General features: G+C 39.5%; 1 protein-coding gene across 1 annotated transcript in view; it reads right to left on the reverse strand.

Annotated features, from left to right (window-relative positions):
- Nucleotides 1-16,017, reverse strand: part of DCHS2 (dachsous cadherin-related 2) — a 226,811-nt gene that overhangs the window by 106,602 nt on the left and 104,192 nt on the right. The window contains exon 2 of the mRNA XM_072724890.1: nt 9,154-9,345. Coding sequence (XP_072580991.1) covers nt 9,154-9,345 — 192 coding nt within the window. The remainder of the gene's footprint in view (nt 1-9,153; nt 9,346-16,017) is intronic.

Here is a 16,017-nt window from a genome sequence, read left to right on the forward strand (position 1 = left end):
TCTTAGGTGTTCTCACCACTCACTATGTGAGGTGATGGACATGCTAATTATCTTGACTATGGTAATCCTTTCATAGTGTATGCATATATCAAATTATGGCTTTGGGGCACCTGGGCAGCCCAGTAGGTTGAGCCTCGGACTCTTCATTTCAGCTCAGGCCATAATCTCAGGGTCATGAGATCAAGCCCTGCATTGGGCTCCACACTCAGTGGGGAGTCTACTTTTCTCTCTGCCCCTTCCCCGCCCCCCGCTCCCCACCCCCAGAGCTTGCATGACTGTGTGCGCTCTCTCTGCTCTCTTTCTCTCTCTCAAGTAAATAATAAATCTTTAAAAAAAAATTTTTTTTAGAATCAATATGGCTTTGAATTTCAAACCAGAAAGCTTCCTCTACTTTATTTTTTTAAAGATTTTATTTATTTATGATAGAGAGAGAGAGAGGCAGAGACACAGGCAGAGGGAGAAGCAGGCTCCATGCAGGGAGCCTGACGTGGGACTCGATTCCAGGTCTCCAGGATCACGCCCTGGGCTGAAGGCAGGCACTAAACCGCTGAGCCACCCAGGGATCCTCTAAATCTTTTTATTTTTTTAAAGAAAACATGATATTGTACACCTGGATGTATATGATTTTTATTTATCAATTATACTTCAATAAAGCCAATGGAAAGATGAGTGTGTGCTTTCACTCTGCAAGTTTGCTTCTAGAGATCTATCTGCTTTAGATGCAACTGGGCAGTACAACTTCCATAGCCAAGTTTTATCATGTATATATAATGGTGAAGGGCTAACTCAATTTACTTTCCATATTGCTAGTCTGATGCTACCCTCCCCTAAGCCTGCAAAGGCAAGATAGAATTGAAATAGCTTATCTCAGACACATATTTCAACTCCTGAATTCAGATGTCACAAAAAATAGAGATAGAATGTATTTATTAAATACATACCAAAAAGAGAGATTCATTTGGTAAAAATGAATGGGAAAAGGAAACAAGGAATTAGAGATAAGCACGGAATAATTAAACCTAAGCACTTTATTGTGAAAAACCACTTGCTTTCCAGTGTAATCCAATTGTTTCCATTATGCAATTTTATAGTATTCTCATGGCTTCCATCTATGAGATAAACAGCAGCAGCAGTAGCAGCAAAAAATAGATTATTTCAGAAGTAATGCCAGTAGAATAGGAGAAGTGATTAAGTTAAAAAATATTGACAGTCATCACAAGGATAAATAGAGCAGCAGCAAAGAAGCCCAGAACATCTAGGTATTTCATAAGAAAAAAATTTTCTATCGATAGATAACAATCTCCTAGTGACTACCAGCAAATGGGTTCCTAGCAGTTTTCTTCCAAAGAGCTTTCAGGATATATAGTAGAAAGGAAAAAGTATCAGAAGAAAGACCATAGATTATGAGGGTAATTATGTAAAGTTAAAGGTCTTCTGTTAAGATGCAGTTCATTGTTTTGAATAAATTCAGTATGACCTAGAATCCAACATCCTGAACCTAAAATATCTTGCCTGAGTTCATTTATTCTTCAAATCCAAGCTAGATTGTTATCATCATTGTTACCAGTCTTTTTGATTAGGGACATATCCTACTAGTAGATATTGCACAGAATAATTATGACGGATGCAGGCTTCACCCTGTAGAAATGCACAGTTCATCACAGAAGAAATTTATAAAGATTATGCAGGCAACAGTATAAATACTGCACACCGGATAATACATATATACACAGATGTACACACACGCTGACATAAGCACTATGTTGCTTGCCCTTGTATTTTCTGAGGCAAACAGAGGAAAGTTGGAGACAATATTAAGTACAAACTGCATAGTAAGCTGTTAAATGCTTATGATTGGGATGGAGGTGGGACAAATTTTGTAGTTCGTCTTTAAAAATGCATCACCAGGCCTGCCCCGGTGAGGATCCACTTCTTGGTGGGCTGCACATGCAGCTCCCTCCTTGGGTGTTCCTGTGCAGCTTCAGACGCACATTATGGTCAAAAAGGAGAAAAGGCCACTATAAGGCGAAGAAAATGTCCAAGAGCTGGGGAAGGAGGAGACCTTGAAGCTATGATAGGCCACCTCCAGACATGAGATACTAAACACTCAAATTGTAGAAATGCACATTCCCCACCTTCACCAACATTGAAAGTGTTTTTCTCTGATCATCCTGAGAAAGATGAATTGACCATATTCCCTACATAGATCTTTGGGTCTTTCATTTGGCAGCTGAGGTCTGAGACCAAGTCAACCAACGAGGGGTCCTTTAAGTCAAAGTGGGTATCAGATAGTAACCTGGAAGACAATTAATTCTTTTTTTGGTGTTTTCCAGGAGGGTATATGGGATTACATCTATCACTATGACATGCATGACTTAAATCTGGATGCATTAACGTGGAGCAAGCTGTCCCATGAGGAACAGGGTCCACACCCAAATTGGGCTGCCAAATTTCTGTCACTCCATAGGGGAGCATAACCATGAATGGAGGCTATTGGAAACAGTCAACAAAGGTGGACAAACACACCCTGCATTCAGGTACGCTCCACTAAAGTCTGAGGAAGGAAAAAAGGCAAATGGGTATGGATTCAGATTATCCCCTGGGGAATATAGTTGACTCCTAAATCTAGCATTTTGATAGCTGTGGTCTGAATGCCTCAAACACTGCTTTTGGGGGATGTCCATAGTAAGAAAGAAGAAGAGTCTGGAAATATACTTCTTTGATGAGGCATACTTCTATAACACCACAAAGAGCCTCTGGTTTGCAAGAACAGCTAAAGGGACTGGGTCAGAGAAGAAAAAAACATAAACAGGCAAAAAAAAAAAAAAAGTGAAAAAGTAGAGCAGTGAAAGTGATAATGAGCAGGAATGTGGGGAAGCCGCATCCAGGAGTCCCTAGGTGGTCAGAAAGGTCATCACAGAGGATGGGGCAATGATTAGCATTGAACAAATGCTCTCTGCCCCAGGTGGCAGGAAGAAGGAAGATGGTTCTGATGAAGCCAGTAGCCCTTTGACAGAGCTGAGTCCTTACACCAACGCCATGCTGACCAAGAAGCATGAGCTGCTCTATGTATGGGGGCATGTCTGAAATAGGTGACTGCTAGTTTATTCTGAATGATTTGTACTACTTTGAACCCCACAGGATGGAAAAGTGGAAGACATTAATACAGATGGATTCACAAACTCAAGAGCACCCACCCAAAGGAGATAAATTTGGAAGAGGGCAGAGATGAGGTAAAAAATGCAGATGAAGATGAGGAGGAGGATGACACCAGAGAGAAAAGTGGGGAGGAAGATGAAACGGAAGAGCACTCACGTGTGGCGTCTGATGAAAAGTATGTGGGCCACCTGCCCAGGACCTAGCAGCAGTGGGTGAGGCTTGCAAGGCACCACATGGAGCCTAACACAACTGACAACAAAATGCTGAAAGGAGCCCAGGCCATGACAAAAACTGTCTTTGATTACCTAAGATGCTACGCTGGAACAAACGTGAAATTGGATAGTGAATTCTCTCAGTATCCCTGGGTGCTACTTCCAATACACAGTAAAACAAGGGAGCTGCAAAGGTTGTCTTTTCCAGAGCCTTAAGTATACCAAAAGCTCTGGTGAGCCCTACGCCTTCCTCTAGGAGGGGACTCTGCACCGGGGTATTGTATGAGCCCTGTCCTCGGTGTTCCGATGCTTTGACACTGGGCCTTGCCAATCCTGGAAGATTGCCCAGGATCAGGTGAGCATGCTTTTCCAATGCAAACCCATCAATCTAGAGCCCCAACCCCCAATCAGATCCTTTATTGGGCTTTCACCACTCCAGGCCACTACTCACCTGCCCTAATTACTCCAAGGGAGCTAGAGACGGCCTCTAGGCCCCAGGGTTCCTTGAAAGTACTCAAACTAGCCAATCCTAAACCACCGTATTCTGCTTTTCTCATTCCTTCCCTTGCCCACAGTTCCCCCCCTCTCCAATCCCCTCACCTATCTCAGTGCTTCCCATTGTGCACATACCTAGCCCCACCCCATGGGGTGATGTATGACACCTCCTCCACCCCCTGCCCCATCTTGGAATTTATGAGCACAACAAACTGTTTTTTTCAATGGCAGCCATCTCCTTGCCCATTCCTAATAATAATGAAACCAAGAGTAAGCCACTCAGGGGACACAGCAGCTCCAATCTGTGGCAGGGCCTGGTTTAATATGAAATCACCTGAAGAGTAGGGTGAGAATTTGAATACGAAGTACCCATAGGGAGGTTGTTTCTGTTCAAACAAAACTAAAATATGTTGTGCTTCGTTGGAGCGCTTTCCTTCTACAAAGCAAGGAGTTTTCAAATAGAAGAATGTTATGCCTCACACACATCATTGTCTTAGTCCATTCCAGCTGCTCTCACAAAGTACCATAGACTGGGGGGCTGACAACACAGACTGATTTCTCACAGTTCTGGAGACTAGAAGTCCAAGTTCAGGTGGCAGCACAGCCAAGTTTGGGGGAAGGCTGGGAGACTGCCAACTTTTCCTGGTGTCCTCAATTGGTAGAAAAGGCTAAGAGGCTCTCTGGGGTCTCTTTTATAAGAGCACTAATCCCATTCATGAGAGCTCCACCCTCATGACCTAATCACCTTCCAAAGGCCCCACCCTCCTAATATCATTAGTTTGGGCATTAGGTTTTCAATATATGAATGGGGAAGGGGGTGTGTACAAATATTCAGACCATAGCAATCATCAGGCTGGAGATGGTCTCTTCTCTGATTTCTAAAAATTATCAAAAAGGTGTGCAGAGCCTGTAAACATTTTATTGGTTATTTTAAAAATAAAATAGCTTTTGGCTAGGAAATAAAGAGTGCATCCCATTTGTTCAGTCTGGTAAAGCTCTGTGGAGAGATGCTGTGGCTAAAGATGCACGTGAACATTGCAAGAGAGTCTGGTAAGCTGAGAGGAAAGGGAAGCATTCTTCATAATGTGTGTAGACTCGGCTCAATAGGAAAACAGACAAAAGCAAGGAGGTTTAAATTAAATATCTGGGTTGATTTTTTTTTTTTATTCCACTGCCAATAATCGTAATTAATTGCACTGCTTTGGGGGGATAAAAAATTTCCGGCATTAACCGATCTTACTTCTCTTAAGATAATTTCCTTATACACTTTTATAAGATCATCTGAAACCAACTAATTAGAAACAGATGTTCAACTACTGCAGAATTGGATTTAAACTGGTTACTCACTTCTAGGATGGGCTTTTACAATTGTCTCAAAACCTATTAAGAATATATTTCTTGGGGGCACCTGCATAGCTCAGTCGGTTAAGTGTCCAACTCTTGATTTGGGGTCGGGTCATGTGCTCAGGGTCATGCAATTGAGCCTTATGTTGGCCTCCAGGTGGAGTATGGGGCCTGCTTCAGATTGTCTCTCTCTCTCCCCCTTTCCCACTTCCTCTGGCTTGCACATGCACATATCTCTTTCTCTAAAACAACAACAAAAAAAGAATATATTTCTGAAGCCTTGGATTAATATTTGTGTGTGCATATATTGAGCTTTACATAGTCACATAGATTTGAATTAATCTAAATTCCTCTGTTTATCCCTATTTTTGTTTCCTACATCTTTTCTTACAAAGAAGCAAGAATTCCTAAAACCACATGGTTAGAGGTTGATAAAATCTAGTCAAATCATACTAGTTTTACCAAATATAAATTACTTCATTTTCATGGTAGTTTCTACATGTTTACTTGTCGTAAATATATTTTTTTAGTTTATTTGAGAGAGAGACAGAGCAGAAAAGGGGCAGAGGGAGAGGGAGAAGCAGACTTCTCACTGAGTAGAGAGCCCAATGAGGGACTTGATCCCAGGACACCGAGATCATGGCCTGAGCTAAAGGCAGATACTTAAGCCACTGAGCCACCGAGGCACTCCATGTAGTAAATATATTTAGACTCATTTTTTCCCTAACAAATTATGTCTTAAGTAGGTAAATCTGACTATTATTTTCAAAAGAGAAAGTTTAGACCAGATTGGTGTTAGTAGTACCCAACAAAGGAGTAGTAAGCAGATAAAAAAGAAACAAGGAAAGTCTCCAAAGCAGAATAACTGAAAAAATAAAAACGCAGAATAGTATGCATATAATAGGTTATCTTTGCTGTAACATATTGAAAATTGAAAAAGCTGTTTCTGAAATGGACTTGGAAATGCAAATGGAGGGGATCCCTGGGTAGCTCAGCGGTTTAGCGCCTGCCTTTGGCTCAGGGCGTAGTCCTGGAGTCCCAGGATCGAGTCCCCCACCAGGCTCCCTGCATGGAGCCTGCTTCCCCCTCTGCCTGTGTCTCTGCCTCTGTGTGTGTGTGTGTGTGTGTGTCTCTCATGAATAAATTAATAAAATCTTAAAAAAAAAGAAATGCAAATAGAATAGGCAGAAATAGCCAAGGCAATCCTGAAAATGAAGGACAAAGCTAAAAGGATATACAATATCATGACCTATTACAAAGCTTAAGCAATGAAGAGAGTTTGATGCCAGTACAGAGGTAGATAAATAGGTTAAAAAAAAAATAGGAGGGTGCCCAGAAATAGACATATACGTACATAAGCACATGATTCAGGACAAAGAGACACTCCAGTGCAATGATGGAGAATGGTCATCTTAGTATCCATATTAGAAAAGAAATAACAAGCCTTCCTCCTACTAGATTGAAAAAATGAGTATGAAGGGTTAAACAAAGTTTTCAGAAGAAAATGTAAGGTAATGCCTCATGTCTCTAAGGTAGGCATTTACTTCTAAAAAGGACAAAGCATCAGCTTAAAGATAAGCAAATTGATAAATTAAGCTTTATGAGAATTAACAACTTCTGTTCCTCAAAAGGCACTGCTAAGGGAGTAAAAAGGCAAGCCAGAGAATGGAAGAAGATACACACAATAAACATATACAACAAAGGGCTTCAATACCCAAAATATAAAGAATTCATATACAGAACAAGAAAGGAATCCAATAATACAATAGAAAATAGGTAAAGAACTGAAAAGACATGTCACAAAATCAGTTCTACAAACAGCCAATAAATTTATGAAACAGCGCTCAATTCATTAGTCATCAAGGAAATGCAAAGTAAAACCCCAATGTGATAGACCACTGCATGAGTACCAGAACTGTTATAATTAAAAAGACATTAAATACCAATTATTGGGAGGATGTGGAGCAAATGAAATTCTCATACCCTATTGGTGGGAGTATAAATTGGTACAGTCATTTGAAAAATTGTTTGGCTTTCTTATGATCTAGCAATTCACTCCTAAATATATACTCAATAGAAATGCTTGGGGTGCCTGGATGGCTCAGTCCGACTATTGATTTCTGCTCAGGTTATGATCTCAGAGTCATGGAATCAAGCCTTGTGTTGGGCTCCTTGCTCAATGGGGAGTCTGCTTGAGATTCTCTCTCTCTCCTCTGCGCCTCCCCTGCTTGTACTCTCTAAATAACTAACTAAATAAAATCTTTTAAAAAAAGAAATTCTTGCATTTCTTCACCAAATTACAGGTATAACAATGTTAATAGAAGCACTATCTGTAATAGCCTACAATGTATGCTATCAATTATAGAATAGATAAAAAATTATCAAAAATTCCCATAAAAGAACACTAAAAACCAATGAGAATGAATGAACTATTGCTATACACAACAGCACGTATGATTCTCAGAGATAATGTTTGGCAAAAGAAACAATAAAAACATGTAGTGTATAAATCTATTTGCTGAAAGTTTAAAAACAGGCAAATAATATTTGTTGTTAGAAGTCAATAGTGATGGGAATGCCTTGGTGGCTCAGTCCATTAAGCATCTGCCTTTAGCTCAGGTCATGGTTTCAGGGTCCTGGGATCAAGCCCCGCATTAGGCTACCGGCTTTTCCCTCTCCCTACGCCCCTTCACTGGCTCACATGCTCTCTCGCTCATGCTCTCTCTCAAATAAATAAGTAAAATCTTAAAAAAAAAAAAAAAAAGTCAGTAGTGATTAACCTGAAAGGCAGTGGTTGGGAGGGTGGGGATGACTGGGGAGGCAAGCGATAAGCAAAAGGCCTAGAGACGGGCTTCCAGGGTTCTAGTAATGTTTCTTCATCTGCTTCCATACACGTGTTTATTTTACAAAAACCCACTAAACTGTACTATAATTTGTGCACCTTTATGCACGCATTTTATATGTCAATTTAAAAGTTTACCCAAAAAAAGACATAAAGATCAAATTGAAGGTGACTCTACTGACCTAAGATGAGTCAATATGAACATTAGAAAGAATAATGTCAGCAATGTATGAAATACATCAAATATGTAAAAATCCAGGACTGTATAGCACACTAGGAAAGAAATCATCCATACCCTTCAGAGATAGTAAATGTACCAACTCATTGTTCTAAAAACTGATAATGAGAAATAAGCATTACCCTGTTTCTTCTCTATGAATCGTATTTCAGGATAATCGAATTGTTGATGAGAGAACATTCTTAGTTGAAGAATTCTAGATAATAAATGCAAGAGGAATAACGGAATTCAAAAGTCACCTCATTGCACTCCCTAATGGAACAATGGCCTGTGTCGGCTGATACAATAAGAAGCACACAGTACCACCTAAATGAATCCAAAACTAATTAGGTTTCTGACTTGGAATGCCAGTTCATAGGAAATATGATAAAAGAGGACATTAAATGAATCCCAAGATGTAATCAGCCACATTCTGAATGTGGAAAATTTATAGGTCAAATAATTTGATTTCTTCCAAAACCAAATACCATCAGAAAAAGGTAAGAAGGGGCAGCTGACTGTTACAGATCGAAACTTAAGGGATATTGCACAATTTTTGAACTCATTTGGATCTTAATTCAAATAAGTCACCTTTTAAAAGACATTTTTAGATAATCCAGAAAATGTTAAATGGAGTGGATATTAGATATTATTAAAGAATTATTAATATACCGCAGTCTTGCTTTTAAAAAGGAATTATCTGTTATAGATATGACTGAACTATTTATGGATGAAGTGATATTTCATAATGTCTGGTATTTGCAAAGGAAAGAGGTAGTGATTTATGAAACGAGATTGGCTAATTGATAATCAGTGGTACTCTCTGATATGTACATAGTGGTTCACTGTTGAGTATGTTTGAAGTTTCATGCATGAACACTTACCCCATCCCTAGCTTTCACCAAGAGGTCATAGGTTGCTGGATCCCTTTCCCTATCAATATCTTGAGAAACACAGATTCGCCCATCATGTGGGTCGATCTGGAACGCTGGAGACGCACCATAGCTTTGGAATCCATCATAAAGAGAGTACTCCACAAAGCCATAGAGTCCTGCATCTGCATCGGAAGCCTTAACCTACAAGACAAGAGGTTTTAATCAGTAAGGAAATGGAAATGTTAACATTACTTTTCAGTTGGTCATTAATTACTATCACGATGTGCACAGCCATTCATTCATGGAGCATAGGCTTTGGTTTCAACTCTCTCCTTTTACCTTCTGTGACAGTTCTCCTTCTTAGTCTCCTTAGCCTGTTCCTATACTGACTTTCTTTTCTTTTCTTCTTTTTCTTTTCTTTCCTATTTGTTCATGAGAGATGCAGAGAGAGAGGGGCAGAGACATAGGCAGAGGGAGAAGCAGGCTCCCTGTGATGAGCCTGATGTGGGACTTGATCCCAGGACTCTGGGATCATGACTCGAAATAAAGACAGATGCTCAACCACTGAGCCACCCAGCCATCTCAAAAATGATCTATTTTTTTTTTATCAGCACAATACATATGCAGGAGTTCAACCCTCATTATTATGCTTCCCAAATAAAACTTCATATCAATAACATGCCTTCCTCTTCATTCCATTCTATCTGGAGCAAATACCTGGGATGTGACTTTAGGGGTTCTTCATGCAGTCTGGCACAGTGGTTCTCAATCAGGGTCAAGTCTGCCCCCAACAGGACATTTGGCAATGTCACAACTGGGGAGAGTGTGCTGTGGCATCTGGGGGTGGAAGCCTGAGTTGCTGCTCATCATCCTACCATACACAGGACAAACCCCACAACACATAATGATCTGGCCCAAAATGTCAACAGTGCCTAGGCTGAGAACCGCTGCATCTGATGAAACCCAACAATGGGCACTGTTATTTCCCTCTTTAACTGCCTTTATTTATTTTCAACTGATGACACAGTCTTGTAAATTTCTCTTCACTCTCATCTATCTCATATTCTCTGGCAATATTATTTATTCTGTGCAACCAGCTAACATGTTTGTGAGTTATTCTTCTCATCAGATGGGCTGAACCAGGAAATCCACAAACTTCCCAACTACAAAGAGCTAAATTCCAAGTACATTTGGTCTATTCCATTCTGGCAGCTGTTAATGATTTAGTAGCCTCAAGTTCTCAAAGACACCAAATATATTTTCTAAGAGCATATGGGATTCTCAATAATTTTGGCTTGATTGGAAGATAAGTATAATGAACTTTAAATTCTAAAACTCATTCTCAGCCTTTCGTAGCACATATTAACAAATAATCTGGCTTACATAAAATGAGTTTCCTTATTTCCACTTTTGAGACCTTTCTCTCATCTGGACTTTTGGCAGGCAAAAGAGAAAAAGTCAGAAGTGGGATAAGAGTACTGATCTCAATTTATGTCAGACGCTCAGATTCTGAGCTTCAAAATCATAAAATAAAAATGTATTTATTCCTCCCTGGTTTTACTCAACTCCTTAAAAATACTGACCTAGTATTTTAGAACAACATATTTTTCCTGCTACTATTTGGTCTTGAATACCAATAATGAATTTGGCACCTTCATGAGGTCTATATTTTCCAGTAACTGTTGACTTACACATAAAATTTAGGCAATTTAAATTACAGAAAAATGGGGAAGGCTTTGCCAGATCTTCAAGAGGAAATTTGATTAGTAAAAAGCTCACTGGGCCTTTGCTTCAGAGATAGCTGCTTATATAAAAGAGAGAAACATCTGGCCAGAGTCTATTATCACCATCTCATGGTGCTAATTTTGGATCAAGAAGAGATCTCAGGAGGATTGATTCCTGAATCTACTCAAAGAGCCATGTTCAATCTACCTGTTTTAGACTGAGATGAATCTAGAGATTTTTACTCTAAACTGACCTTGAGTCAGAGTTGTTCTTTAGTCTGATCTCTCACAAATTTAATGCAGACATTATAAAATGCAAAATATTGATATAATATTAAGATTACCCTGGTTGCCTTATTAGCTTTCTGAAATAAACTTTTTTTTTTTTTTTTTTTTTACTGCTTCCCTATATTAACAACTGGGGAGATAAACTGAGAACACTGACTCTTGAATACATGTTTTTTTGGATGTTCTATAAGTGGAATGGATCTATTTACACTTCATTCACCAGCACAGACCTCACTATTTTGTAGGGTCTCCTTTTTAACAACTGGGCAGCTTTGCTGGAAGTCACCTGCCCAGCCATTCACATCAGTACCCCTAAGCCCAAAAGTCAACCCAAAGTCATAGGGTGACACACTGTGAACAACACTGTCCTCTAAGTATTCCTGGGAAATCACATCATTGAATTCAGTGACATTTCTAGAAAAGCCTCAAAGCTCAATAAAAAAAAATGAGCAATCAGGGATCCCTGGGTGGCGCAGCAGTTTGGCACCTGCCTTTGGCCCAGGGCGCGATCCTGGAGACCCGGGATCAAGTCCCACGTCGGGCTCCTGGTGCATGGAGCCTGCTTCTCCCTCTGCCTATGTCTCTGCCTCTCTCTCTCTCTCTCTCTCTCTCTGACTATCATAAATAAATAAAAAAATTTAAAAAAAAATAAAAATAAAAAAAAGAGCAATCAAACAGGAAAGTCATAGAAAAAAAATGGTTGCAAAAAATGACTTGTTTAGACGAAATTTAAAATGAAATAACCCATTTTAATTTTTTTCTTTTGGTAATTTCCAAAATTTCTACCAACAGCATATAACCGTTTGTTTGAAGAAATCAAGCTATTGACACAACACACATTACAAACATGACTTCAAATAGAAAGAAAAAAAAAGAAATTACAAAATAACTTTTTAAATTCTATGTGCTTGGCCAACCACTGATCCCACAGTGAAAACAGGATTATAATATTCCAGTGGAAGCTGGATTCAGCACTGAGGACCACAAGAGATGCAAGCATGCTACTCTCTGAACACAATTTTGGCAAGTTCATCAATGACTTGTGTTTCATAAATTCTAATAATCAAGGCTCGGTCCTTATTTCTACACAACTCAGCAGCTTTCCGTACAGTTAATTGTTTTCTTATTGAAGTATTTCTTTCCCAGACACCATGCTCTGGCTCTCCTGCTCCTCCTACACTTCTCTGACCTCCTTTCAGTTTCCTCCACTGGCTCTGAGTTCTCTTCCTGGCCTCTGAGTGCTCTAGTGCCCCACAGCTTAGTCTTGAGACCACTTCTCCTTTCAGTCCACACTACCTTGCTTATGGTGGGTGAACAGTGGACCCCAAAGACAGGTCCGTGTTGTAATCCCAGGAGCCTGTGGATATTGCCTTACACGATAAAAGAGTGATTATTGCCTTATATTGCGAAACATGGTTAGGTTAAGGATTTCTTTTTTTTTTTTTTTTTTTTTTTAATTTTATTTATTTATGATAGTCACAGAGAGAGAGAGCGAGCGAGAGAGAGACAGAGACATAGGCAGAGGGAGAAGCAGGCTCCATGCACCGGGAGCCCGACGTGGGATTCGATCCGGGGTATCCAGGATCGTGCCCGGGCCAAAGGCAGGCGCCAAACCGCTGCGCCACCCAGGGATCCCAGGTTAAGGATTTCAAGAGCAGCTTGTCATGGATTATCCAGATGAGCCTTTCATCCAAAACAAGAGCCCAGAGAAGACAGACAAAGAGATCAGAGTGAGAAGCTACATACCAGAGAACAGCAACAAGCATTAGAGCTTAGAAGAGACAAAGAGAGGGAGGGAGAAAGGCCCTGCAGGACTTTGGATTTCTAGCCTCCAGAAGTATGAGTAACAACAATTTCTGTTGTTTTAAGCCAGCAGATTTATGGTCATTTGTTACAGAAGCCGTAGGAAATGAATATACTCCTGAGTGATCCGACCCAGGCCCACAGTACTAAACCAACATATGGTGTCCCAATATTGCTATCTTTGTCTGGTGCTCCAGATTCATGCATCATCCTGCTACCAATTAGACATCACCTCTCATGTGGCTAACAGGCACTTCAAATGAGGTATGTTTAAACAGAACTCTTGATACCTACCATACAAATATGCTACTCTCCCAGTGTCCTTGGTGATGGTGATGCCATCCACTTTTTGTAAAGGCAGCCAGAAAGATACAACTCAAATGGCATCAAATCATGTCATTCTTCTATTCAGAATCTTCTAACAGCTTCTCCTAATCACTTCAGTAAAATTGGACCCTTTAATTTGACCCTGACCACTTTTCCGACCTTATCTCCCACTACTCTCTGTCTCACTCCTTTCTGGATATGCTGGGCTCCTCAATGGTTCCAGAAGCTATCAGTTTGTGTAACTTGCTTCCTCACCTCTTTCAAGTATCTGCAAAGACCATCTAATCACAGAGACCTTTCTGAATCATGCTACCCAAGAGTGTCACCCTCATTTCTGCCATACTCTTGCTCTTTACCTTGCTTTGCTTATATTCCGAGTACTTATCTCTATTTTATACTGCATTATATATTTTTATCTATTTGTTTATTTCTCCTCATGGAATTTAATCTTCAGAGCAAGTATTACACTTATCTTGCTCCTTGGTATATCTCCAGCACCCATAATGCTAATGCCTGGCTCATAGTGAGGATGCTGTAAATATATGTTGCACGAATGAATCAATATCATGTTGTCATAAAATGCAAGCATGTTCTAGAAATAGCTTTCATTATTATTCTCCCTATTTTGACCTTGGAAAAACAAGAATGAAAAGATTCTCAACATCATTCATCATCAGAGAAATATAAAACAAAACCACAATGAGATATCACTTCACACCTATCAAAATGACTAAAATCAAATAAAAACAACCAGTGTTGGCAAGGATGTGGAGAAAAAGGAATCCGTGTGTGCTGTTGGTGGGAATGCAAACTGGTGCAGCCACTGTGGAAGACAGTAGGGAGGTTCCTCAAAAAAATTAAAAATAGAATTACCATATAATCTAGTAATTCCACTACTGGGTATTTACCCAAAGAATACAAACACACCAATTCAAAAAAAATATGCGCACTTTTAGCACTCTTAGTTTATTGCAACAGTATTTACAACAGCCAAATTATGGAAGCAGCCCACATGTCCATCATTGTATAAATGGATAGAGAAGATGAAATATCACTCAGCCATAACAAAGAATGAAATCTTGCCATTTTCAACAACATAGCTGGATCTACAGAGTATAACGCTAAGTGAAATAAGTCAGTCAGAGAAAGACAAATACCATATGAATTCACTCATATGTAGATTTAAGAAACAAAGCAAACAATGGAAAAAAAGAGGCAAGCCAAGAAACAGACTCTTAATTATAGAGAATAAACTGATGTTACTAGAGGGGTGGGGGACGGGCAATGGGTGACATAGGTAAAGAGGATGAAAGGTACATGCACCATGGATAAGCACAGATAATGTATAGAATTGTTGAGTCACTGTATTGTACACCTGAAACCAATATAGCACTGTATATTAAGTATACTGGAATTAATTTTTTTTAAAGGAAGGAAGAACAAGAATAAGATAGCTGTGCAGACACCATCACCACCTCCTGGGGCTGTACCGCACCGCACAGCCATGCCCCACTCCACCATATTCTTTGACATCACCATCGCCAATGAGGCCTTCAGCCACATCTCCTGAAAGCTGTTTTCAGACAGACTCTCAAAGATAGCAGAAAACTTTCATGTTCTAAGCACTGGGGAAAAGGGATTTGGTTATAAATGCTCCTGTTTTTAAAGAAATTATTGTGGGGTTTAAGTGGCAGGATGATGACTTCAAATGCTTTAATAGTACTGGCAACAAGTCCATCTAATGGAAAAATTTGACAATGAGAATATCATCCTGAATTAAACACATCCCAGCACCTTGTCCATATCAAATGCTATGCCAAACATAAATGGTTCCCAAGGATGCCAAGACTGTGTGGTTAGATGGTAAGCCTGTGACCTTTGGCAAAGTGAAAAAAAAAGTGCATGAATACTGTGGAAGCCATGAAACAGTCAGGTCTAGGAATGGCAAGACCAGAAAGAAGATCTCCATTGCCAGTGTAGAAAACCGATAAATGTGACTTGCATTTTATTTTAACTACCAGGCCATTCCTTCTGTTGCTCAGGGGAACACCCCTCATTCCTGTTTGCTTCGAACGTCTATAATCTTTGTATTCATACTTCAGTTCTTTGGGTTCCATATTTTCTTTATCTGACTCCAAGTCTTGCTGGATTGCAGAGTTAAGTTTATGATTACGGAATAAAAACCAAACAATAGCAACAACAAAAGAACAAGATATTTCAGAACTTCCATCAAATATTCATTGAGGAATAATTTTTAACACCTCAGACACAATCTATTAACCAACCTATCTCATCATAGAATAAAATCCAAAATGCTAGAATTGGCAAAGGAAAAAAAAGACTATTTTAAGACATGTGGAACTATTCAGAGGTTGGAAACAGAACTATATTTTATTTTCACCTTTTAAAATGTATTTCCATAAAAGTTGATAGAGCTGTTAGAGGAATAAACTGTATATCTATTTTCAAGTTACAGAAAAAAAAACCTTATTGTTCTAATAACATGTTTCTATTGCCTTAATTGAAGAACAGGATTAAGAAACCACTAATTCTACTACTCTTTGCCCTACCCACCCCCAAAAAAGCAACCAAAGGAAATTTTGTAAAAGGAGATCTATGGGTGGAGGGAGGGGTAACTTGTCCTATGAGGTATTACAAATAAACAATTAAAACAGTGTGATCTAAAAAAAGAATTGGCAGGCAGATCAGTAGAACATAAAAGCAAGACCTG

The sequence above is a fragment of the Vulpes vulpes genome, chromosome 10 (genome assembly GCF_048418805.1).
Source record: "Vulpes vulpes isolate BD-2025 chromosome 10, VulVul3, whole genome shotgun sequence".
Classification (NCBI taxonomy): Eukaryota; Metazoa; Chordata; class Mammalia; order Carnivora; family Canidae; genus Vulpes; species Vulpes vulpes.